The sequence below is a fragment of the Trachypithecus francoisi genome, unplaced genomic scaffold (assembly GCF_009764315.1).
Source record: "Trachypithecus francoisi isolate TF-2019V2 unplaced genomic scaffold, Tfra_2.0 Lachesis_group11, whole genome shotgun sequence".
Lineage (NCBI taxonomy): Eukaryota > Metazoa > Chordata > Mammalia > Primates > Cercopithecidae > Trachypithecus > Trachypithecus francoisi.
Genome location: NW_022681456.1, coordinates 105,819,709 through 105,847,641, shown reverse-complemented (window position 1 = coordinate 105,847,641; position 27,933 = coordinate 105,819,709). Strand labels below are relative to the sequence as shown.

General features: G+C 38.9%; 1 protein-coding gene across 1 annotated transcript in view; it reads right to left on the bottom strand.

Moving 5' to 3' along the window:
* LMNTD1 (lamin tail domain containing 1) overlaps nucleotides 1–27,933 on the bottom strand; it is a 76,867-nt gene that overhangs the window by 5,763 nt on the left and 43,171 nt on the right. The window contains 1 exon segment of the mRNA XM_033222636.1: nucleotides 12,616–12,678. Coding sequence (XP_033078527.1) covers nucleotides 12,638–12,678 — 41 coding nt within the window. The 3' untranslated portion in view covers nucleotides 12,616–12,637.

The window sequence follows — 27,933 nt, the reverse complement described above, 5'->3', positions numbered from 1 at the left end:
GTCTGTGGGGAGGAGCTAGAACTGGACTATGAAGCTAAGGAAATTAGACGAGAAAGGAAGATTGATGGAGCAACGTAACGTGCCTATATGGGGAGAAAATCCTTGAGAAATTGCTAGAGATGGGAATGCCCAAAAGACTTCAGAGACAATAAACATTCAGTTCTAAATTATTTGCTGGGTTATAGACCAAGTAACACAAACTCTGTCTATTGCCCCAAGGCAATGTGGGCTGGACGCATACAGTCTTGTGTAGAAAGTAGTTTGGTGCTGGAGGATTTGGGGTGGTGCCAGCCTGATGGTGATGTGCTGCTGGGAAAGAACAGCATGCACAGAAGGCAACACAAGGATAGACCATGGAGAATTCACCAGGAGGTCATTAGTGACCAGGGAAAGATAACCCCTAAACAACCAACATTCCTCAGAGTTATTAGGAGAGACAATAGGTTTCCCATTATGGGGGCATTACAAGCCAATTTTTTGTTAGCTTTTTAAAAGGATAAGGTAACTTTAGCAAGCTGGAGTCCTTGGGAACATTTAGGGAGTTGATAATTTACATAAAATAAGGTGCTAATTGAGGCAGTGATTGCACAAATAAATACATAAGGGAGAGATACACATCCGGAAATCAACAGAAAACTTCGCAAACATTAGAGTTTACTTTAGATTTCAAAGTATGGGAGAGTAACAGTCATTGTGGGATCTTGAACAGTAATGTGAACTAAATGGTGCAGCATTTTGGCAAAACCAGTAGGACAAGTTTAGAAGAGCATATCAGTCAATCTTATGAACACATTTTTTCAAAAGTCTTAAGACTAGAATATCTCTCCATCTTCTGTCAAGTTTTTACCTGAAGATGTTATAGCATAGGCTTAGCATAATAATTCAACCTAACTTTTCAATTTAGGTTCATACTCTTAAAGGATGTCCTTCTTAACTTCCTGAGACAGCTCCTTGCACATGTCAATTTCCCTATAGCATATTTTCATAGTGGAGATGGAACAATATGTAATTTATTAATTAGGGATCATGAATTGCACTGTGTAGATTGATATTGGCTTAACACTGAATTTTTAGGGGAAACAATCTGTCATACAAACCATGGCTGCCATAAATACTTTATGCTTTGTTCATTCTGATAGTAGATGATGGAGAGAAGAATTTTAACAAGTCTATGCTGATAGCAAAGGCAGACATTTACTCTGAAGCCAAAGCTAGATGTCATCACTGTATTTGATCAATAATTTTTAGGTTTTATATCTATACATGTAAGCTAGAAATGCTATGATCCATATTTTTTATTAAACTTTTTTTGAAAGCAAGTCATAAAAAGCAAGACTGAAAAAGCTGAGGTTTCTTAGAAAAATAACCACTATTTTATAGTGGAACAAATTCTATCTTCATCTCTCACCATTCTACATGCTGCTAGATTCCAAAGGAGAAGCTGGGATTACTCTTTCTCTTCCCACTTGGCCCCAGAATACAAAGCTCACGATGTAACTCAATCTACCTTTCTGGACTCATCTCCTTGTTCTTTCTTTTATTCCATATTCAAAATGTACCAATATAAATGACCATTCCTTAAAGCTGCCCAGTGTGTTCCATATATTTGCTGCATGTCCTGATCAGCCTTCCTTTTCTCCATTAGCCTGAAACATCTAGCCTGTCTCTTAAAATCAGCAGCTTGGCACTTATCTGCAATTATTTTTCTTCAAAGCACCCTCAGGGTCTTGTATTTAGTTTTGTTATGTACTTCTATGATTCTTTAAATATTTGGTTACAAGTTTCTTTCCCACTGGTCTATGACTTCCTTAAAGGCATGAACAATGCATTATTTTTACACATTATTTTCATGCTTAGTGTATAATAGATGCTCAAAAAATATCTGGTGATTACAATGCATAACAGGGAAAAATAAGCTTGAAAGGTAAAAACTAAACAAAACTACAAGCCCGTCACAGTATATCTCCAGCTAATCGTAGTGGATTTTAGTGACTAAAGGAAGAGGGAAAGATGTGGAGGAGCCCTGGAAAGGTGGTGCAAGGAATTAAGAGTTAATTTATAGTCTGTAGAACCAATTGTTGCTTCAGAGAAATATTCAAACAGATTCTCCTTATTTCAATTAAATTCACTATATACCCACCCAAAACATAAAAGGCCATAGTTTCTTCCCTGTTCTGATTCTCTGAAACATCAGGATTCAATGGGTCCACCAACTGAATTTGCGGTGGAATTGGAATATATTTTATTGTCAGTGATTGGGGCAGACATTCCCATTCCCAGTGTATTTAGAAAGGCAAGATCAAGTTGATAGTGTGTAATTGGTTGGCAATTTACAAATAATAATGGGATTAAAATGGCACACAATCCTTTGCCAGGCCTTCTACAGAGAGGTGAGGTCTATTTTCCCTCCCATTGAACCTAGGCTCTGTAACTGCTTGACTAATAGAACATGTCTGAGGGATGCTGTTGGTTTCTGCATCTATACCCTAAGAAATAGGCAGCTCCCACTTCCTGTTTCTTAGGCCACTCACCCTTGGAACCTAGGGACCAGGTGTGAGGAAGCCCGAGCTGCCTTAAGGAGAGGACGTTGTGGATAGGAATGTGCTGTCAGGACCACTTTGCCAACCATGTGAATGGGGAGTCTTGGAAGTAGATTCCTTTCCCAACCTATCCAGGAGGCTTCCTGTTTTCTCCATTAGTAGGAGGCATAAGACATAAACTTGAAAACCATTTCTTGTGGTAGTTATGCTCCTGGTGACAACATTGCTCCTTCTGTCTGAACTCTATTCATTGACTAATATAAAATACAATGTGCTATGCAGATAGAAGGTAGAAAAGAGTTTTATTACTGACCTCTGCAATCTGTTGATATTAAGGTAAAATTTGGTAACTTCTTAATCATATTGACTTCTTATTTAGAGAAGCTTTCCCCTCATTTTCAGGACCACAATCCAGATACATACCTAACTTATATAGGACAGAATAATACTGTTCTCAAACAATTCCAAAAGTTTTACATTTTTTCATATTGCTCTAAAATTTAAATAACAGGCTGATAATCTCATGGCATTGAATATAGTGAAACTATCTTTAGCCTACGAAAAGTAAAAGTTTAGGAAAGCAAAACCTCAAAAATAAAACAAAATTTCTACTTGTCTCTGGTTTGTCACTACAATGTATTCCAAATAATGTAAGTGTGAATAAATCTATATAGATATATTTTAAGTCAGTACTTTCATAATCATAGATAATTGAGTGGTAACCATCTATATTGTCTAAGCACAAAGTCATATTAGTCGTTTCCCCCCAGCTTTATTAAGATAGGATTGAAAAATAAAAATAGCATACATTTACAGTGTACAACATGGTATTTTGAGGTATATATATATTGTGAAATGATTAATTCAATCAAAATAATATTTATGCTTACATAACATTTGTTTTGTGGCGAAAACATACACGATCTACTCTTTTAGCAACTTTCAAGTCTATAATACATTATTATCAACTGTCACCAGGCTGTAAAATAATTTCCAGATCTTATTCATCCTGTTTAACTGAAGTTTTGTACTCTTTGAGCAACAGCTGCTGCAAAGTTGTATTGTTATTACGAATGTAAAACTTAGATTGGTTAAATGCTAATGTTTCCTCTACTTAGACACTGGAGTAAGGGCCAAGAATAGCAAAAGTTTGCCCTCTAAAAGAACTCTAGCCCTGATACTTATCTGAAAATTTGGATTTCTCTTCAAAGCTCATTGGTAATTAATCAAAAACATTATCATAGGACCAGTGCTTACCATTTCATATTTTCTTTTACTATTTCCTGCCAAAATCATAAAGTGTGTGTGTGTGTGTGTGTGTGTGTATAGGCAGGATAGTTTAAAATGTTTATCTATTTGGGGGTATAAAGCAGTAGGTACAGTTTTGGATTTATTTTTCATTGTATTCATCTAGTTCATCCATCTGTAGATGAATTTGTTTCCCTAAAATGAATATTATTAATGCTGCTCATTCAAATGTTAATGAAGTAATGCTCACAATTCCTGCAAGATATTTATAAACAGAGTGCTGCTGCTAACTTGCAGAGGGCGATGATGAAGTGGCAAATTTCTGACACTATGAGATAAAGCCATTGCTATCTAAAGCTGTTGAAACCTGAAAATCAATCTTTTAGCTTTTTATTCATAGAAACGTAGGAAAATAAAATGCTGCAGAAACACATTCTTTCTTTATAATCCCTGAATTGTCTTGCATGACCATCAACATTTAGGCAGTTAATTATTTATACTATCAGAGATGAGTCTATCTTCCCTCACCTATGCCATACTAGAGGGAGAGTGACAGTCCCTGAGCCACGAAGATAGTGAGGCATTGTGCTGGAATGTTCTGTGGTGATGTAACTGACAAGGAATCTACCACAAATCCCAGTGCTGAGCATTCATTTCTCTCTTTCTTGCGAGGGCAAAGGTTATATACTTTCTAAGAACACACTTTACAAAAGACATACTTAAATGTACCACATTTTTGGCCACTCATGGAGGAAATACTTGTGTAGAAGAGCTCTGAGGAGATGCTTTATTGATGAAGCATTGGTGAATCAGAGATATGTAGATGAAATTTTCCTGAGACGATACCATCTTCAAAAATAAGGAAAACCCTTTGAGCTGAAACATATTTTGGATCCAGGAAACCTCTGTTCATAGGAGGGAAATAATTGAAAACACCTGAACCTTACATACCACTTGTTTCACGTGTTCCTATTACAAATCTTTGAGGAAAAGAGGTTGGGAGGGAAGTCTGTGAGGGGTGAGGGCTTATTGGCCATAGTCACCAGAGCCCTTTTGGTTGTATGTTTATACTCCCAATGTGAACATGATAATCATCACAAATGGAGACAGCTGGAAGAAATTTTAAACCATGAAACAAGTTAACTTTTATTGTGCACTCTTAAATTTCCTGCTAGTCTCTTCAAAACATTATGACTGCACAGTTTCTATAGTAACCATGAAAAAAACAGAACAGTCTACACGATTTGGCCAACACATGATTCAAAGATAACACTTAATGGTGCAAAGTGGCAAAAAGTGTTATTGACAGTTTTCTGAAAACGTACAAGTCTGCTCCGGAGTGTCCAAAAATGAGGAAATAATGTGAATGGTGTGGCCCAGCAACAAGAAAATATTTATGCTGAAATATAACCAGAAAGTATATGTAAAGTTGTTTTGTTGAGCAATGGATATCTTCTCAGATGTTTGAGACTAGAATATTATTTTTTTCCATCTTGGAAATACTAGATATATTTTATTAGAAGTACTTTGTAAACCATTTTAACCTTTTTAATGTACAATTCAGTGGCATGAAGTACAGTCACAATGTTGTGTAGCCATCACCTCTATCCATTTCCTGAACATTTTTCATCATCTCCAACGGAGACTCTGTACCCATTAAATAATAGCTTTCATTCTCCCCTTCCCAGCCCAGCCCTAGTAAACTCTGTTATACTTTCCATCTCTATACATTTTTCTTCAGATAAGTGAAATTACATAATATTTATCCTTTTATGTATGGCTCATCTCATTTAACATAATATTTCCAAGTTTATCCACGTTGTAGCATGTATTAGAACTTCATTTTTTTTTATATAACTGAATAACATTTCGTTGTATTATACACCAGATTTTTAAAATCCATTCACCTGTCGATGGACACGTGTTGTTTCTATTTTTGGGCTTTTGTCAATAATATTCTATGAACACTAGTATAAAAGTGAGACGGCCAGGTGGGAGGGGTTCCCTGGAGAAACTCCAACCAGCCTGCCACTGAGGTGGAGCCTTGGGTTTGGCCCTTTGCAGGGAAGAGGAGATGGGCCCCACCTCTTCCTGTGTGGAACCTGGTATTCCAACGCCTGGCGGGAAGTACTCTGGCAGGGGACTCTGGCCTTGCAGAGGATCCCTGTTTCCCTCATTTAACCCCCTTTCCACCCAATAAAGCCCTGCTTTACTCACCCTTTAACCGTCTGCGAGCCTAAATTTTCATGGCTGTGGAACAGACAAGAACCCTGTCTTTAGCTAAACTAAGGAAAAGTCCTGCAACAACAGCTTATGTTTGGGCAGGGCATGGTGGCTCACGCCTGTAATCCCAGTGCTTTGGGAGGCCGAGGCGGGCAGATCACCTGCGGTCAGGAATACGATAGCAGCCTGGCTAACATGGTGAAACCTCGTCGCTACTAAAAATACAAAAATTAGCCGATCAGGGTGGCGGACGCCTGTAATCCCAGTTGCTCCAGAGGCTGAGGCAGGAGAATCACTTGAACCTGGGAGGCGGAGGCTGCAATGAGTGGAGATCACACCATGGCACTCCAGCCTGGGCAGCAGAGTGAGACTCCATCTCAAAAAAACAAAAACAAAACAAAACAAAACAAAAACATGTTTGAATCCCTTGGCATATTTTTAAAAATACATTTTTAGCTCTTGGTGCCTGGGTGTAATAAACCAACAAAACTCAATGAGTTTGTTTCTCTTCATGGTCACCACTGATAAAAATTTTTGGGTTATTTTACTCTTAATCTTTTAAAAGAAGATATTGGGGAAAAATTCTCACTTCTCTCTTTCTCCTCAAACTCCAAGAAAGTATGCACCATATTGTCCTGTATATGCTATATAAAGATACATAAATCAATTTAAATAGAGCTACAAGGTATAGGCAGGATATTGTCACAGAATCTGAAGCAATCATACCTTCTCACTACAAATAGCGTCACATTAATAATGGGCATATTTCATTTTTTAAACGTTTAGACTGTTGATAGGTATAGAATAAGATAGCTATAGGGACTGAGGATGGCATTTTTAAAAGGTAGCTCCATTATATTATTTAATTAAAATATTTTTGTTCCTTTGTCATTTCCTGTTTGTGTCTGTGGGATTTTGCACATAGTAAGTATCACGAGCTGAAAGGTGAGACTTTTGGCAAATTTTAGATAAGTGTAGGCAGGTTTAAAAACTCCCAGCTGGTTACTCCGTAGAAATGTAACTTATTATTTCATTAGGAATCTGAATTAACCTCATACTTCAAGGAGACAGATTCCAACTGTAGAGAATCAGACTCCAAGATTTGTGATTCCTGACACATATGCTTTTGGAAAATGCATGTGCAGAAACTGTGGAAGTTGTAGACCTGATAGTTGGGTGGAGTATAAAAGACTGAAGTCACAGGGGCACTTCATGTGAACAAAATAAAGACTGTGCTGGTTTTGCTTTTGACCACTGTTTTTTTCTCAACTGCTTAGAAAACAAATACTTTAACTTGTCCACTAACTCTAGCTTTTTCTTTCAGAAATGGTGACAGTAAAGTCCAAAGGAATTATTATTTTTTTTTCTAAAAGAAACTATTTTCTTGCTTGCTTGCTGCTGGCTTCGTCTCCTGTGTGATGAAGGTTGGTTGCAACATGCTAGGCATCTTCATTTTCTCTAGACTTGGATATTATTGTCCTGAGCAAAAAAATACGTGGCAATGCATTTTGAAATGTAATTCTGACTGGAAGCATTCTTCAGTTGTTACAGCAATATGAAGTAGAGGTGTTCAGAGTCTTTGCATTCATATTAACCTTAAATGAAGACCCAGAATCATCAGATCTTGATCATACTCACAGATGCGCGACAGTAACAGCAGGAAAGAACTTCTTTTTTGTTGTCTTTTCAGACAGGGTCTGGCGCTGCTGCCCAGGCTGGAGTGCAGTGGCATGATCCTAGCTCACTGCAGCCTTAACCTCCTGGCCTCAAATGATCCTCTAGCCTCAGCCTCTCAAGTAACTGGGACTACAGGCATATGCCAACACACCCAGGCTGGTCTTGGACTCCCACCTTGGCCTCCCAAAGTGTTGGGATTACAGGCATGAGCCACAGTGCTCAGCCATGGGAGGAAATTATTTTTATGAGAACTCAACTTTTGCCAAGGTGAAAGGATTATTCATTTTTTTTTTCCCCTATGAACTCAACTCTGTAATGTGCACTTGTTTAGTTTACAGTTTAATGGTGATTTATGATGTTCAGGGCTCTTTGATGCCTAAGCAGCTGAGCTATTATATTTCATTATCTGGGCATGGATACTGTTTACTTCTGGTCTTGAATATGGAGATCAAAATGGTTTTGAGGCAGCCAGTTTACTGACCCATTTTCACACCCTTCGTTTTCTTCTTGGTGGTACTTAAGTAGTACCTAATTATCTTTTCCTTTAAATATTTCAGGTATGCCCCAGACTTGAAAGAAACCAGGTAACATACTTAAAGTGTGATAGAAAAAAAAAAGCAAGCTTTGTTTTCCTATGTACAGCAGGCTTGAATTTTCTGTAGAAGTCTTAGCAGGAGGCCTTATAGCCTGAGATGTTTGTGTTCTATGCCTCCTCTACGAAAGTGGAACCCGCTATGTTTGCTCAGGCATTTGATTTTCTTTAAGTTATGGAATGTCTTTGACCAGCATAGCAGAGAGCCTAGATTGCAGGTCTTTTTACTCTTCCATGAGTTATGTTATGGCCATGACACCATAAAGGTAAAGCTGGGTAAACAAGAACAGGGTAACTAACAAGAAGTACACACCACACTTCTTTGAAAGAAGTAGGTTGTGGGGAAAAAAAAAACTCATGAAATTTCAACTGACTGAAAAATTTTGGAAATTGATAGATCAGTTTGGGGCTGAGAGGAGAAACATATTATCAGTGCAGAGATTGAAGGAATATGCCACAAAGTAGAGATAGAAAACACTGATATCAGAAAACGTAACTATTAGACTTTTACAACTCCTTTAGGGTGGGTTTCACATGAAAGAGCATTAAGTATTAGTCCCTCTCTCCCGGCTGTTAGATACCAACTCCCCACTCACAAAAAGTGGCCCCATGAGAAACTGTTATAAAAGCTTCTTGTCAGGTCCCAAGGAACACTCCTTGGAGGGCTAGAAGGACATCCCACGTTTGGACGGTCCAGTTTAGACCACTGAGGACAGTAAGAGATATGTGAACATAGCTCAGTTCATGGAAAGACTCCATCAGCAGCACCTTTATTAGGAATGCTTCCTATGTGTAAAAATGTTTACTGGTTGCGAGTTTATACGCTGTTGTTTGCAATCTTGATGCTTTCTATGGGTCCTAAGCAATTGCATACTCTTGAGGACAGTTCTGGTGATCTGTAACAAGAGCCATTTGTTCCCCTGCTGTTTCTTCCATTGTAATAATTTTTTTGAGAATCCTCAGTGTTTCCTAGCAAGTCTAAAAGTTCACATGACAGGTGGCAGCCACATAGGAAAATTACCTGGCCTTTCCAGAATTCTCTAACTTGTGAAAAGTTCTGTTTTGTAGCATTCTGTGACATCGCCCACAGACACTGTTCATTAGTCACACAACAGAATGCCCACACATTCTTTGTAAGGTACTGAGCAAGGAGAGCATTTGAGAGCCTAACTCTGAGCGCACTGCATGCTTTTAATCAGTTGTTGCATAGAAATGTGATTAGTGGTCAAGTAAACTCAAGATTGAACTTTGTTTTTGTTTGTTTGTTTGTTTGTTTTTTGTTGTTGTTGTTGTTTTGAGACAGAGGCTTACTCTGTTGGCCAGGCTGGAGCGCAGTGGCGCGATCTCAGCTCACTGCAGCCTCCACCTCCCGGGTTCAAGCATTTCTCTTGCCTCAGCCTCTCAAGTAGCTGGAACTACAGGAATGTGCAACCATGCCAAGATAATTTTTGTATTTTTAGTAGAGACGGAGTTTCACCATGTTGGCCAGGCTGGTTTTGAGCTCCTGACCTCAAGTGATCCACCTGCCTCAGCCTCCCAAAGTGCTGGGTTTACAGGTGTGAGCCACTTTGCCCAGCCATAAGATCGAACTTTCATTTGCTTGTTTTTCTCTGTAATTGGCATTCTGTTAAATTAGCAATTTTAGAACTAGAACCTAAATCTTTCTTGCAGTTTGGAACAGTGGTAGCCCACTCCTCCTTTTGTGAATGAAAATGTTTCTTCTGGTCCTGCTTCTAAATGTGCAGTGTCTCTTTCTTTCAGACAAATTTGAGTGGGGAGAAAAGACAAAGACAATCTTAAAGGTTAATTAGCAGAGTGGCATCAGGTTGAGATTCTAGTCTTAACTTTGCCACTTACTATCTAAGTGACTTTGGATGAGTCACTTAATCTCTCTGAGCTAAAGATTCTTTAGCTATAAACTGGAGATAGTATGAGCCCTGCCTACCTCAAAGGCTCAAGTGACATGATGTAAAGCCATGAAATGCTTGCTTTTTTTTTTGAGACTGAGTCTTGCTCTGTCGCCCAGGTTGGAGTGCAGTGGCGCGATGTCGGCTCACTGCAAGCTCCGCCTCCCGGGTTTATGCCATTCTGCTGCCTAGGTCTCCTGAGTAGCTGGGACTACAGGTGTCCACCACCATGCCCGGCTAATTTTTTTGTATTTTTAGTACAGATGGGGTTTCACCGTGTTAGCCAGGATGGTCTCCATCTCCTGACTTCGTGATCCGCCTGCCTTGGCCTCCCAAAGTGCTGGGATTATAGGCGTGAGCCACCATGCATGGCCAGCCATGAAATGCTATCCAAATGTATGGCATTACAAGTTGCCAAGGATGCTCACGAATACCAGTAAGAACCAAACAAACAATTGCTTCATCTCTGAACAATTTTCCACAAACTGACAAGTCCGACTCAGGAGCTGACTGCAATAGATAAGTCATCCACTCATGAACAGTTAAACTGAATAAGTAAAATTTTGCTCCCAGTAAGGTTTCAGAAGGGCACAGTGAAGGGCACATTGATGATCCACCCTGAAGATACCACCAGATGGGAGTGGGAGCTCTGAGAAAACAGAAGTAAGGCATCTGAGGAGGCCCAGAACTTTTCAAAACAGGGTGGGTAGATTTTTTAAAAATATCAAAGCTACCAAAGAATATGCCACAGAGAGGATCAATGAACAAGTCTTTTATCCTGGTAGTTAAGCAAAATAATAACGGAGGAAGATCAACAAAGGCTAAAAACCTCTGCCAAATTATGTTATTTAATATCCAATGGGATGATTCAGAACATTCTTTCCAACCAAAACAAAAGCAAAATTCATTTTTTTTTGTATACAATAAAATGTCCCTTTTCCAACTCATATGCAAATTCAGTAGAATTCTCTCTGGCTACAGAGAGTGAAGCACAATCAAATTATTGAAGCGTTGCTGCTAAATGCCTAGGCAGATTTCAGACCTCCTTCTTTGCATTTCAATTGCACACTACTAAAGCTTATGGCAACTGAAGGAAATTGATCACCAGGTAGACATAACTCAGGATCTCTGGGAACAAGAACTATATTACTAGGAGCCAAGTCTGAATTCTTGGCTCCCTGGAATACAATTCTCTGCCATTAAAATACCTTGGGATTAGTTCTGGCCTTGTGGTCAATTACTGGTTAATTTTGGTAACTCACCTCTTCAGACTGCAGTTTCCTTTACCCTAAAGGAAAATGGTTGGATAAGTCCCTTTTCAGTCCCAATGTCCTAGAAGTGTCTGTGAAGGAGGCTTTGAATAGAGAAGTTGTGGCTATCACATTTTTAGGAAGTTGGCAGTTCAAGAATATGATGTTATAGGAATGGAGAGAGTGGGCTTGTCAAAAAGTAGTTGACTTTCAGAAAAATAGAAGATGACACATAGGGAAAATCTAGGGAGAGACAGGATGAAAAAAACTGGACAGCTAAGCAATCAGATAGAACCTGAAAGGCTTGTGCATACACGAGGGGAGCTGGAGAAACCCAGAGAGCCAGCAGGCTGTATAGAGTACTAAAATTAAGTCATTTCTACCAGCAGAGTCCAGAATACCAACAAGTTAGGGTTCAGGTGGCTGTAGTTTTTATCTTAAGTCAAGGAATGAATAGAAAGGCTAGGCAGAAAAAACAAACAAGAAAACATATAAATTTTTTATATGTTTTATAAACATATAAAGATCAGCAGTGAACCAGGGCAGCAAAGAATGTGAACTAGAGAAAGACATCAAACAAAAGGAATCTTCAACAAAACACCACCTTGTCATTAGCTATTTAGGGAAGCATTTAAACTCAGCCACTTAAAAGACAGAACACCAACTTTGTTGAGCTATTCATCAATTACTTAGTTGATATCATCATGAAAAAGAGATGAGGCAACATAGGAATTGACTCTTTAAATGATACAATATCATTTAGCAAGTGAGAATAGCTACAGTCTCATTAGCCAGAATGATTTCTGTGATGTAATTAATACTCTCTTGCTCATAAGAATTAAAATGTACTGGTGTAGTTGCAGAGTTGTTTTTTGAGTGTTTGAAGTGACTCTGGAGTTCAAGGGCTCATTACTTATCCATCACCAAGGATAAATTGAGGATATGGGGCAAAAAGTAATGTGACATTTCCAATTTCCCATTCTTAGAAAGCTTATCATTCAACGTGAAGACAAAAACTGATGGCTGTAAAGGCAACATAAATATTTAACAGAAAATTCGTGACTATGGAATTTATAAGGACAACCCATGTTCTGATGACTTTCAAAGACATTTCTGCCAGTTACTTTAGTCATATTATTTTTCTGTTGAGAAAGCAAATTTGCAATACTGTCACTTACCTTTAAAGGTTGAGTTGACTGCTTATTGCTTTTGTGACTCAGATGTCTTCTTTTTCTTAGTCCCTGAAAATTAAAAAAAAAAAAAAAAAAAAAAAAAAAGGAGAGAGGATAGGTAGGGAAGGGCAAGAGTTCAGTCCAGTATTCCAAATATTGATTTTTCATGTTAAAACAAATCCTGGAATAAGCTAACAACAAAAGGATTTTCTTTCACTTGAAGAAGAAATCTGTGGCTTAAGGATAGTATTTAGTGGAGACTCAAACCAAGTGGTTTAAAAACCACCTGAAAAGTATTATTTGATTCTTATGAAGTTCAAGTTTCCAATGAATCATTTTAAAAGGAACCATATATTTCAGGACATAATTAATCAAAACTTTGAGACAAAAAATATCCATCTGGAAGATATATTTTTTAAAATGGAGATTTGCAGAATAATTTTACCAGCCCGTAAAATTTCTCAAATGCTTTCTATATGTAGAACTGCCATAATGACAAAGCAGCTAGGGGAGGGAGGTCCAGCAATCGGCTGCATCAGGAGGGATGTGACAGAAGGGGATGATGCTTTGCCTGCTATGTCAGTCAACTCCAGCCTGGTGATGAATGAGGTGACAGATATGGTGGCCTTCCTCACTCTCATGTACTTAAGCAGGAATTGAAAGTCACTTTGTTTAAACATAATTTCCAGGAACGAAGCAAGTGTATTAAACTGAAATAGTGTTGAATTGAATGATACCAAGTACAAATTACTTCTAGACCAAAGACAAGTGTTATTTTTATTCCTGTAAAACAAAAGGTAAGAAAACAAAATAACATCCTCGGTATAGACAATAATGAGCTCCTTTGGAAAAAAAACAAAACAAAACTGGAAAATCTCCTCAGTCAAACCTAAGCCTTTCTTTTTCTATGCAAGCTCAGAAGAATTATCAAGTTAAATTGCTAGTATTTTATTACAGAGAAACAATATCCAAGGCTGGAAGTGAAAATGTGATCTGCAAAGAAGATTAACAAAAATCAAGAGTGTTTCTGGTTATCACAGGGATTTTCTTAGCCATAAATAGGATTCTGAATCTAAAGAAGCAGGATGCTGTTTGGCACATCACAGTATAAACTTGCTAAATAGTAAGTTTATATATTCTAATATAAATAGGCTTCTAAGATATTTTCCTTACTATAAGCAGTGGCTTAGATATAAGAAGACTCTGGCTAATCTTCTAGAGCAGTTTGTTGGCACGAAATAGACCTTGTAAATATTTTATGTATGTCCTTTCAGACTGACTAGTCTGAGAAGAAAGGTTTTCAATTATACCTTGAAAGTTTATCCTTAAGAAATGGTGTACTCTATATTTTAGAGCTACAATCATTGTAGAACATTCCCATCTATAAGTTTTTGAAATTGAATGACAGCACTGTCAGTAGTAGTGGTATCTGTCTGTTTCCATGTCAGTGGGTAATGGCAATTTTTTTTTTTTCTTTTTGAGCCTCAAGCATTTAGCACCTAGTAACTTTAATCTGAATACCCTGAATTTCTGAAATCATATTTTTTACTTGTGTAAAGAAATGGATATCTATTTCTGTAAAAAAGGTTACAATCTTTCATAACTAAAGGACAATTTAAAACATTTGTTTTGTAATATTGAAATGTTTTGAAATAAAATATCTGGTCATAATGTTGCCTAATTATTCTGTTACTAAGACTAATACTTTGGAATTCATTATTCAACCATTAAAGAAACCTTTGTTTCAACTGTGAGAAGCAGCACATAAATTGTTCTTACTTGTCTATTCTTTTTTTACAAAGTCCTGCAGAAATATGGTGACTTTTTAATCTAAATTTTCTGAAAGTAAGCAAGAGAAGGGAAAAATTACTACTTTTGAATATGTGAGATATCAAAAATTTCCTTCATATAAAAGTTTCTAATTTTTGGTACAATTATTTGATAATAGAATATGGACAGGACTCCTTAGTATTTTGCAATGTTCCTTCAAATTATTGTTTTCTACTCAGTCTGATGATAAGTGGTCCAATATAGTAATTCATTTTTTCTATCCCTCTGAATAGTCAGATTTTTTTCGTTTAACTTTTTTAATACATTAACTCATGTAATTTCTAGCTCTGTCATTGACTAATTTAGCCATATATGTTTATATGTATATAATATTGACTAATATTCTGCCTATTCACAGAAACGTGATGTTATTCCAAATTCTTAGTCTGACAAATTTAAACCATGCAATACAGGCAAACATCAATAAACAGAACAGATACTGATCTGAGGAATATATAAAGAAAAACTCAAAAATCTCAAACTTGTATTGGAGGCAGTTTCTTATGGGAAAAAGATACTTTGATCTGAAGACAGATAAGTCAGATCCGTTAAATTATAACGAGCCCACAGTCCAGCTTAAGTAAAATTCTATAGATGCGATCTTAATATGGATCTCACATTGATGAGATTTTAAGTGTTTCATTCCTGCATAAGGTTATCTGTGTTCTGCTTATATTTATTTTCTAGCAGTTAGTTTTTCACAGTGTGGCTTTGCCACACTCAGAAACAAAGAAACATCATCATTATTATTACTATGATAACATTTGCATAGAAGACAGTAGCAGGTGCAGAGTCCACAATTAAGATGAATTCCACTGCAGTGTACGAGATGGATGGCAGAAGATAGGCAAAGCGCATTCAACCATGAACAAATAAAGTACATTAAACTGAACATGCTCACACTATCAACTCAAAACAATGCAAAATACTATTTTCAGACTAGTTTCTGTCATTTAACCTGAATTACAGAAGAACACTGGCAAAGTTGTCAATAATCTACAAGCTAATCTGAGCAAGAAGAAAGCACATTCTCTCTAGGTATAGGATGAATAATGGCAACACAGTGCAAACCTATCTGCTGTGTTAAAGAGCCATTAGCCTTCATTCTGATGACTCCGTGCTGTACTCAGGGCCTTGCCTTTGTGCTCTAACAGCTCCTGGTACATACTAGATTCTATCAAAAAGATCTGTTTTATTTATTTTACTATTTCAAATTTTTGTTGTGAAAAATTTAAACACACAGAAAATGTCAATGAATAATACAACCAAATTTGTATACTTATTACCCAGATTTAATCATTAATTTTTGCCATATTTGCATTATCTTATTTATTTTTTGAAATGGAGTTTTGCTGTTGGTGCCCAGGCTGGAGTGCAATGGCGTGATCTTGGCTCACTGTAATCTCCACCTCCCGGGTTCAAGCAATTCTTGTGCCTCCCGAGTAGCTGGGATTATAGGCATGGTCCCCCACACCTTGCTAATTTTGTATTTTTAGTAGAAATGGTATTTCACCATTTTGGCCAGGCTGGTCTCTAACTCCTGACCTTAAGTGATGCACCCACCTCGGCCTCCCAAAGTGCTGGAATTACAGGCGTGAGCTACCGTGCCCAGACATATTATCTTATATCTATCATATATGCCTACATGACCAGACCATTAGAGAGTAAGATTTCAGTATGAATCTCTTAAGAACAACCAATATAACCACAGCACAATTAACACACCTAAGAAAAGAACAATGAATCAATGTCTAATATTCATTCTGTATTCAAATTCACCTAATTATCTTTAAAAATGTCTGCTCTGGCTGTGATTTTTTTCTTCCTGTTTAACCAGTAGCTGATTTAGTTTCTCTTAATGGGCTACTGGTTAAAAAATGGGCCATCTGGATCAGACACAAAGATCCAACTTAAAAATGGCTTAAACAAAAGTATTTATCTCTCATTTAACAATCTGGAGATGTGCCAGAACAGGGCACTTTGGGTGACTCTTCCATCCTCAGCTCATGGCTTCATCTCTCAGTTGAAATATGGCAGCTCTAGCGCCATGCTCATGCCGTAGAGAAGGCACAGGGGGGCACATACTCCTGGGGCATGATCCAGATGTTGTAGACACAATTTCTTTTCACATTCCATCATACAGGATGTTGACACATAATCCTACTATTTGTAGCAGAGGCTGAGAAAAACAGGCCTTATTATTGGTGGCCATGTGTCTAGATTTCCCTGGACCTGTGAATCTTGTGTATAAAGGAAGAATATTTTAAGGGCTGCAATTAGCTTTCTCTGCTATGAGGTATTTCTGGAAATGATTGAGCTATGACAAACTATATTAAAATTAATTCCCAAGACACTGCAACATAATGATGAGTTTAGGCTTATTAATGGTTAAGACTGTTTTTCTCTTGCACTGAATAAGCTTCACGTTATTAATATTCATTTTGAGTTCATCAATGTATTTTTTTTAAGATTTTCTTTGTCCTTCCTTATCAGTGTATAAGCTGTCCATGCTCATTAATGGAACCATGCTTTCTTCCCTTACCGATTTTTATTGCTCATTATGTCTTTTAAAATAAAATTTATTTCAGTATAATATACATGAAGGAAAGTTCACAAATCATAATTTATAGCATATGGTGAAACCAGTAAAACATACTTGTAAACACCACTTGGATCAAGAAATGGAACATGTCAGTGTTCTAGAAGCATTTTTGATAACCTCTAAATATTAATCCTTTCTTCTCCCAAAGATAACTATTATTCTGACCTTTGACACCATGGTTCAATATTGTGTTTTTGAATTTTATATACACAAAATCATTCAATATACATTCCTTTTTGTCTGACATTTCTTGTTCGATAGTATGCTTATGAGATTCACTGATATTATTGCATGTAGCAGTAGATCATTTTTATTGCCTATGGGATTGTATGAACATATTATAATTTATTTGTCCATTAAATAATTGATGAACATCTGGATTGCTTCTAGTTCTTGGCTACTACAAATACAGTCACTCAGACCATTATTGTATGTATATTTTGGTGCACATATGTATATATTTGTTATATATATATATAGTTCTCGGGAATGAAATTGCTGGTTTATGGGATAATTAGTATGTGTATATTCATTTTTCTTGCCTTATTTTACGCAGACTTCTAGTACAATGTTGAATAGAAGTCATCATAAAGAGAATTCTTGTTTTGCTCAGGACTTCAAGGAAAAAACTTCCACCACTGCACCTACTTCACCATTAAGTATGATATCGTTTGCTTTAGGAGTTGTGCAAATATCATTTGTCAGATTAAGAAAATTCTTTGGAGGTGGTGCCAAGATGGCCGAATAGGAACAGCTGCAGCCTCAAGCTCTCAGCATGAGCGACACAGAAGATGGGTGATTTCTGCATTTCCAACTGAGGTACTGGGTTCATCTCACTGGGGAGTGTCGGACAGTGGGTGCAGGACAGTTGGTATAGCCCAATGAGGGAGAGCTGAAGCAGGGTGAGCCATCCCCTCACCCAGGAAGCACAAGGGGGAAGGGAATTCCCTTTCCTAGCCAAGGGAAACTGTGACACACAACACCTGGAAAATCGGGTCACTCACACCCTAATACTGCACTTTACTAAGGGTCTTAGCAAACGGCACACCAGGAAATTATATCCCATGCCTGGCTCGGAGGGTCCCATGCCCACAGAGCCTCCCTCATTGCTAGCACAGCAGTCTGAGATCAAAAAGCAAGGCAGCAGCAAAGCTAGGGGAGGGGTGCCCGCCATTGCTGAGGCTTAAGTAGGTAAACAAAGTGGCCAGGATGCTCGAACTGGGTGGAGCCCACCGCAGCTCAAGGAGGCCTGCCTGCCTCTGTAGACTCCACCTCTGGGGACAGGGCATAGCTAAACAAAAGGCAGCAGAAACCTCTGCAGATGTAAATGTCCCTGTCTGACAGATTTGAAGAGAGCAGTGGTTCTCCAGGCATGGAGTTTGAGATCTGAGAATGGACAGACTGCCTGCTCAAGTGGGTCCCTGACCCCCAAGTACCTAACTGGGAGACATCCCCGACTAGGGGCAGACTGACACCTCACACCTCACAGGGTCGGGTACACTTCTGAGACAAAGCTTCCTGAGGAATGATCAGACAGCAACATTTGTTATTCAGCAATATTCACTCTTCTGCAGCCTCCGCTGTTGATACCCAGGCAAACAGTGTCTGGAGTGGACCTTGAGCAAACTCCAACAGACCTGCAGCTGAGGGTCCTAACTGTTAGAAGGAAAACTAACAAACAGAAAGGACATCCACACCAAAACCCCATCTGTACATCACCATCATCAAAGACCAAAGGCAGATAAAACCACAAAGATGGGGAAAAAGCAGGGCAGAAAAGCTGGAAATTCAAAAAATCAGAGTGCCTCTCCCCCTCCAAAGGAACACAGCTCCTCGCCAGCAACGAAACAAAGCTGGATGGAAAATGACTTTGACGAGTTGAGAGAAGAAGGCTTCAGACAATCAAACTTCTCCAAGCTAAAGGAGGAAGTACAAACCCAGAGCAAAGAAACTAAAAACCTTGAAAAAAGAATGGATGAATGGATAACTAGAATAATCAATGCAGAGAAGACCTTAAAAGAACTGATAGAGATGAAAATCATAACACAAGAACTACATGACAAATGCACAAGCTTCAGTAACTGACTCAATCAACTGGAAGAAAGAGTATCAGTGATTGAAGATTGAATGAATGAAATGAAGTGAGAAGAGAAGTGTAGAGAAAAAAGAGTAAAAAGAAATGAACAAAGCCTCCAAGAAATATGGGATTATGTGAAAAGACCAAATCTACATCTGATTGGTGTGCCTGAAAGTGATGGGGAAAAAGGAACCAAGCTGGAAAATACTCTGCAGGATATCATCCAGGAGAACTTCCCCAACCTAGTAAGGCAGGCCAACATTCAAATTCAGGAAATACAGAGAACACCACAAAGATACTCCTCCAGAAGAGCAATTCCAAGACACATAATTGTCAGATTCACCAAAGTTGAAATGAAGGAAAAAATGTTAAGGGCAGCCAGAGAGAAAGGTCGGGTTACACAAAAAGGGAAGCCCATCAGACTAACAGCAGACCTCTCAGCAGAAACTCTCCAAGCCAGAAGAGAGTGGGTGCCAATATTCAACATTCTTAAAGAAAACAATTTTCAACCCAGAATTTCATTTGCAGCCAAACTAAGTTTCATCAGTGAAGGAGAAATAAAATCCTTTACAGACAAGCAAATGCTTAGAGATTTTGTCACCACCAGGCCTGCCCTTCAAGAGCTCCTGAAGGAAGCACTAAACATGGAAAGGAAAACTGGTACCAGCCACTGCAAAAACATGCCAAAATGTAAAGACCATCAATGCTAGGAAGAAACTGCATCAACTAACAAGCAAAATAACCAGCTAACATCATAATGACAGGATCAAATTCACATATAACAATATTAACCTTAAATGTAAATGGGTTAAATGCTCCAATTAAAAGACACAGACTGGCAAATTAGATAAAAAGTCAAGACCTATCAGTTTGCTATATTCAAGAGACCCATCTCACATGCAGAGACACATATAGGCTCAAAATAAAGGGATGGAAGAAGATCTACCAAGCAAATGGAAAACAAAAAAAAAGGCAGGGGTTGCAATCCTAGTCTCTGATAAAACAGACTTTAAACCAACAAAGATCAAAAGAGACTAAGAAGGCCATTACATAATGGTAAAGGGATCAATTCAACAAGAAGAGCTAACTCTCCTAAATATATATGCACCCAATACAGGAGCACCCAGATTCATAAAGCAAGTCCTAAGAGACTTACAAAGAGAATTAGACTCCCACACAATAGTAATGGGAGACTTTAACACCCCACTGTCAACATTAGACAGATCAATGAGACAGAAAGTTAACAAGGATATCTAGGAATTGAACCGAACTCTGCACCAAGCGGAACTAATAGAAATCTACAGAACTCTCCACCCCAAATAAACAGAATATACATTATTCACAGCAACACATTGCACTTATTCCAAAATTGACCACATAGTTGGAAGTAAAGCACTCTTCAGCAAATGTACAAGAACAGAAATTATAACAAACTGTCTTTCAGACCATAGTGCAATCAAACTAGAACTCAGGATTAAGAAACTCACTCAAAGCCACACAACTACATGGAAACTGAACAACCTGTTCCTGAATGACTCGTGGGTACCTAACGAAATGAAGGCAGAAATAAAGATGTTCTTTGAAACCAATGAGAACAAAGATACAACATACCAGAATCTCTGGTACACATTTAAAGCAGTGTGTAGAGGGAAATTTATAGCATTAAATGCCCACAAGAGAAAGCAGGAAAGATCTAAAATTGACACCCTAACGTCACAATTAAAAGAACTAGAGAAGCAAGAGCAAACACATCCAAAAGTTAGCAGAAGGTAAGAAATAACTAAGATCAGAGCAGAACTGAAGGAGATAGAGACACAAAAAATCCTTCAAAAAATCAATGGATCCAGTAGCTGGTTTTTGGAAAAGATCAACAAAATTGATAGACCACTATCAAGACTAAAGAAGAAAAGAGAGAAGAATCAAATAGATACAATAAAAAATGATAAAGGGGATATCACTATCAACCCCATAGAAATACAAACTACCATCAGAGGATACTATAAACACCTCTATGCAAATAAACTAGAAAGCCTAGAAAAAATGGATAAATTCCTGGACACATACACTCTCCCAAGACTAAACCAGGAAGAAGTTGAATCCCTGAATAGACCAATAGCAGGCTCTGAAATTGAGGCAATAATTAATAGCCTACCAACCAAAAAAAGTCCAGGACCAGATGGATTCACAGCCGAATTCTATCAGAGGTACAAAGAGGAGCTGGTACCATTCCTTCTGAAACTATTCCAATCAATAGAAAAAGAGGGAATCCTCCCTAACTCATTTTACGAGGCCAACATCATCCTGATACCAAAGCCTAGTAGAGACACACACAAAAAGAGACTTTTAGACCAATATCCCTGATGAACATCGATGCAAAAATCCTCAATAAAATACGGGCATAAAATCCGAATCCAGCAGCACATCAGCAAGCTTATCCACCATGATCAAGTGGGCTTCATCCCTGGGATACAAGGTTGGTTCAACACACGCAAATCAATAAACGTAATCCAGCATACAAACAGAACCAAAGACTAAAACCACGTGATTATCTCAGTAGATGCAGAAAAGGCCTTTGAGAAAATTCAACAGCCCTTCATGCTAAAAACTCTCAATAAATTCGGTATTGATGGAACATATCTCAAAATAATAAGAGCTGTTTATAACAAACCCGCAACCAATATCATACTAAATGGGCAAAAACTGGAAGCATATCCCTTGAATACTGGCACAAGACAGAGATGCCTTCTCTCACCACTCCTATTCAACATAGTGTTGGAAGTTCTGGCCAGGGCAATCAGGAGAAGAAAGGAAAAAAGGGTATTCAATTAGGAAAAGAGGAAGTCAAATTGTCACTGTTTGCAGATGACATGATTGTATATTTAGAAAACCCCATCGTCTCAGACCAAAATCTCCTTCAGCTGATAAGCAACTGCAGCAAAGTCTCAGGATACAAAATCAATGTGCAAAAATCACAAGCATTCTTATACACCAATAACAGACAAACAGACATCCAAATCATGAGTTAACTCCCATTCACAATTGCTACAAAGAGAATAAAATACCTAGGAATCCAACTTACAAGGGATGTGAAGGACCTCTTCAATGAGGACTACAAACCACTGCTCCATGAAATAAAAGAGGACACAAACAAATGGAAGAACATTCCATGCTCATGGATAAGAAGAATTAATATCGTGAAAATGGCCATACTGCCCAGGGTAATTTATACATTCAATGCCATCCCCATTAAGCTACCTATGACTTTCTTCACAGAATTGGAAAAAACTACTTTAAAGTTCATATGGAACCAAAAAAAGAGCCCACATTGCCAAGACAATCCTAAGCCAAAAGAACAAAGCTGGAGGCATCAGGTTACCTGACTTCAAACTATACTACAAGGCTACAGTAATGAAAACAGCATGGTACTGGTACCAAAACAGAGATATAGACCAATGGAACAGAACAGAGCCCTCAGAAATAATACCACACATCTACAGCCATCTGATCTTTGAAAAACCTGGCAAAAACAAGAAATGGGGAAAGGATTCCCTATTTAATAACCGGTGCTGGGAAAACTGGCTAGCCATAAGTAGAAAGCTGAAAGTGGATCCCTTCCTCACACCTTATACAAAAATTAATTCAAGATGGATTACAGACTTAAATGTTAGACCTAAAACCATAAAAATCCTAGAAGAAAACCTAGGCAATACCATTCAGGACATAGGCATGGGCAAGGACTTCATGTCTAAAACACCAAAAGCAATGGCAACAAAAGCCAAAATTGACAAATGGGATCTAATTAAACTAAAGAGCTTCTGCACAGCAAAAGAAACTACCATCAGAGTGAACAGGCAACGTACAGAATGGGAGAACATTTTTGCAATCTACTCATCTGACAAAGGGCTAATATCCAAAACCTACAAAGAACTCAAAGAAATTTATAAGAAAAAAACAAACAACCCCATCAAAAAGTGGGCAAAGGATATGAACAGACACTTCTCAAAAGAAGACATTCATACAGCCAACAGACACATGAAAAAATGCTCATCATCACTGGCCATCAGAGAAATGCAAATCAAAACCACAATGAGATACCATCTCACACCAGTTAGAATGGCAATCATTAAAAAGTCAGGAAACAACAGGTGCTGGAGAGGATGTGGAGAAATAGGAATGCTTTTACAATGTTTGTGGGAATGTAAATGAGTTCAACCATTGTGGAAGACTGTGTGGTGATTCCTTAAGGATCTAGAACTAGAAATACCATTTGACCCACCTATCCCATTACTGGGTATATACTCAAAGGATTACAAATCATGCTGCTATAAAGACACACACACATATATGTTTATTGCGGCACTATTCACAATAGCAAAGACTTGGAATCAACCCAAATGTCCCTCAATGACAGACTGGATTAAGAAAATGTGGCACGTATACACCATGGAATACTATGCAGCCATAAAAAAGGATGAGTTCATGTCCTTTGTAGGGACATGGATGAGCTGGAAACCATCATTCTCAGCAAACTATCTCAAGAACAGAAAACCAAACATCATGTGTTCTCACTCATAGGGGGGAACTGAACAATGAGAATACTTGGACACAGGAAAGGGAACAGCACACCCCTGGGCCTGTTATGGGGTTGGGGGCGGGGGGAGGGATAGCATTAGAAGATATACCTGATGTAAATTACAAGTTAATGGTTGCAGCACACCAACATGACACATGTATACATATGTAACAAACCTGCATGTTGTGTACATGTACCATAGAACATAAAGTGTAATATAATAAATAAACAGAAGGATCGTCATTAGGCGGAGCAAGATGGCCGAATAGGAACAGCTCCAGTCTTCAACTCCCAGCGCGAGCGACACAGAAGACCGGTGATTTCTGCATTTTCAACTGAGGTACTGGGGTCATCTCTCTAGGGAGTGCCGGACAATCGGTGCTGGTCAGCTGCTGCAGCCTGACCAGCGTGAGCTGAAGCAGGGCGAGGCATCGCCTCACCTGGAAGCGCAAGGGGGAAGGAAATCCCTTTTCCTAGCGAGGGGAACTGAGACACACAACACCTGGAAAATCGGGTAACTCCCACCCCAATACTGAGCTTTAAGGAAACAGGCACACCAGGAGAATATATCCCATACCTGGCCGGGAGGGTCCCACGCCCACGGAGCCTCCCTCACTGCTAACACAGCCGTCTGCGGCGATCTATCCGCAAGGCAGCAGCGAGGCTGGGGGAGGGGCGCCCGCCATTGCTGAGGCTTAAGTAGGTAAACAAAGCCGCTGGGAAGCTCGAACTGGGTGGAGCTCACAGCAGCTCAAGGAAGCCTGCCTGTTCTGTAGACTCTACCGCTGCGGACAGCGCACAGCTGCAGTCCATTAGGGGAAAGAGCGGGGCCGTGGCAGACGCGAACGACTCTGTCTGACAGCTTTGGGGAGAGCCGTGGATCTCCTAACGCGGAGGTTGAGATCTGAGAACGGACAGACTGCCTGCTCAGGTGGGTCCCTGACCCCTGAGTAGCCTAGCTGGGAGACATCCCCCACTAGGGGCAGTCTGACACCCCACACCTCACAGGGTGGAGTCACCCCTGAGAGGAAACTTCCAAAGAAAGAATCAGACAGGTACACTCGCTGTTCAGCAATATTCTATCTTCGGCAACCTCTGCTGCTGACACCCAGGCAAACAGGGTCTGGAGTGGACCTCAAGCAATCTCCAACAGACCAACAGACAGTCCTTCTGACTGTCAGAAGGAAAACTATCAAACAGGAAGGACACCTATACCAAAACCCCATCAGTACGTCACCATCATCAAAGACCAGAGACAGATAAAACCACAAAGATGGGGAAGAAGCAGGGCAGAAAAGCTGGAAATTCAAAAAATAAGAGCGCATCTCCTCCTGCAAAGGAGCGCAGCCCATCGCCAGCAACGGATCAAAGCTGGTCAGAGAATGACTTTGACGAGATGAGAGAAGAAGGCTTCAGTCCATCAAACCTCTCAGAGCTAAAGGAGGAATTACGTACCCAGCGCAAAGAAACTAAAAATCTTGAAAAAAAGTGGAAGAATTGACAGCTAGACTAATTAATGCAGAGAAGATCATAAACGAAATGACAGAGATGAAAACCATGACACGAGAAATACGTGACAAATGCACAAGCTTCAGTAACCGACTCGATCAACTGGAAGAAAGAGTATCAGCGATTGAGGATCAAATGAATGAAATGAAGCGAGAAGAGAAAACCAAAAGAAAAAAGAAGAAAAAGAAATGAACAAAGCCTGCAAGAAGTATGGGATTATGTAAAAAGACCAAATCTACGTCTGATTGGGGTGCCTGAAAATGAGGGGGAAAATGGAACCAAGTTGGAAAACACTCTTCAGGATATCATCCAGGAGAACTTCCCCAACCTAGTAGGGCAGGCCAACATTCAAATTCAGGAAATACAGAGAACGCCACAAAGATACTCCTCCAGAAGAGCAACTCCAAGACACATAATTGCCAGATTCACCAAGTTGAAATGAAGGAAAAAATCTTAAGGGCAGCCAGAGAGAAAGGTCGGGTTACCCACAAAGGGAAGCCCATCAGAATAACAGCAGACCTCTCGGCAGAAACTCTACAAGCCAGAAGAGAGTGGGGGCCAATATTCAACGTTCTTAAAGAAAAGAATTTTCAACCCAGAATTTCATATCCAGCCAAACTAAGCTTCATCAGTGAAGGAGAAATAAAATCCTTTACAGATAAGCAAATGCTTAGAGATTTTGTCACCACCAGGCCTGCCTTACAAGAGACCCTGAAGGAAGCCCTAAACATGGAAAGGAACAACCGGTACCAGCCATTGCAAAAACATGCCAAAATGTAAAGAACATCGAGGCTAGGAAGAAATTGCATCAACTAACGAGCAAAATAACCAGTTAATATCATAATGACAGGATCAAGTTCACACATAACAATATTAACCTTAAATGTCAATGGACTAAATGCTCCAATTAAAAGACACAGACTGGCAAACTGGATAAAGAGTCAAGACCCATCAGTCTGCTGTATTCAGGAGACCCATCTCACATGCAGAGACATACATAGGCTCAAAATAAAGGGATGGACGAAGATCTACCAAGCAAATGGAGAACAAAAAAAAGCAGGGGTTGCAATCCTAGTCTCTGATAAAACAGACTTTAAACCATCAAAGATCAAAAGAGACAAAGAAGGCCATTACATAATGGTAAAGGGATCAATTCAACAGGAAGAGCTAACTCTCCTAAATATCTATGCACCCAATACAGGAGCACCCAGATTCATAAAGCAAGTCCTTAGAGACCTACAAAGAGACTTAGACTCCCATACAATAATAATGGGAGACTTCAACACTCCACTGTCAATATTAGACAGATCAACGAGACAGAAAGTTAACAAGGATATCCAGGAATTGAACTCATCTCTGCACCAAGCGGACCTAATAGACATCTATAGAACTCTCCACCCCAAATCAACAGAATATACATTCTTCTCAGCACCACATCGCACTTATTCCAAAATTGACCACATAATTGGAAGTAAAGCACTCCTCAGCAAATGTACAAGAACAGAAATTATAACAAACTGTCTCTCAGACCACAGTGCAATCAAACTAGAACTCAGGACTAAGAAACTCAATCAAAACCGCTCAACTACATGGAAACTGAACAACCTGCTCCTGAATGACTACTGGGTACATAACGAAATGAAAGCAGAAATAAAGATGTTCTTCGAAACCAATGAGAACAAAGATACAACATACCAGAATCTCTGGACACATTTAAAGCAGTGTGTAGAGGGAAATTTATAGCACTAAATGCCCACAAGAGAAAGCAGGAGAGATCTAAAATGGACACTCTAACATCACAATTAAAAGAACTAGAGAGGCAAGAGCAAACACATTCAAAAGCTAGCAGAAGGCAAGAAATAACTAAGATCAGAGCAGAACTGAAGGAGATAGAGACACAAAAAACCCTCCAAAAAATCAATGAATCCAGGAGTTGGTTTTTTGAAAAGATCAACAAAATTGACAGACCGCTAGCTAGACTAATAAAGAAGAAAAGAGAGAGGAATCAAATAGACGCAATAAAAAATGATAAAGGGGATATCACCACCGACCCCACAGAAATACAAACACCATCAGAGAATACTATAAATGCCTCTACGCAAATCAACTAGAAAATCTAGAAGAAATGGATAATTTCCTGGACACTTACACTCTCCCAAGACTAAACCAGGAAGAAGTTGAATCCCTGAATAGACCAATAGCAGGCTCTGAAATTGAGGCAACAATTAATAGCCTACCCACCAAAAAAGTCCAGGACCAGATGGATTCACAGCTGAATTCTACCAGAGGTACAAGGAGGAGCTGGTACCATTCCTTCTGAAACTATTTCAATCAATAGAAAAAGAGGGAATCCTCCCCAACTCTTTTTATGAGGCCAACATCATCCTGATACCAAAGCCTGGCAGAGACACAACATAAAAAGAGAATTTTAGACCAATATCCCTGATGAACATCGATGCAAAAATTCTCAATAAAATACTGGCAAACCGGATTCAGCAGCACATCAAAAAGCTTATCCACCATGATCAAGTGGGCTTCATCCCTGGGATGCAAGGCTGGTTCAACATTCGCAAATCAATAAACGTAATCCAGCATATAAACAGAACCAAAGACAAGAACCACATGATTATCTCAATAGATGCAGAAAAGGCTTTTGACAAAATTCAACAGCCCTTTATGCTAAAAACGCTCAATAAATTCGGTATTGATGGAACGTACCTCAAAATAATAAGA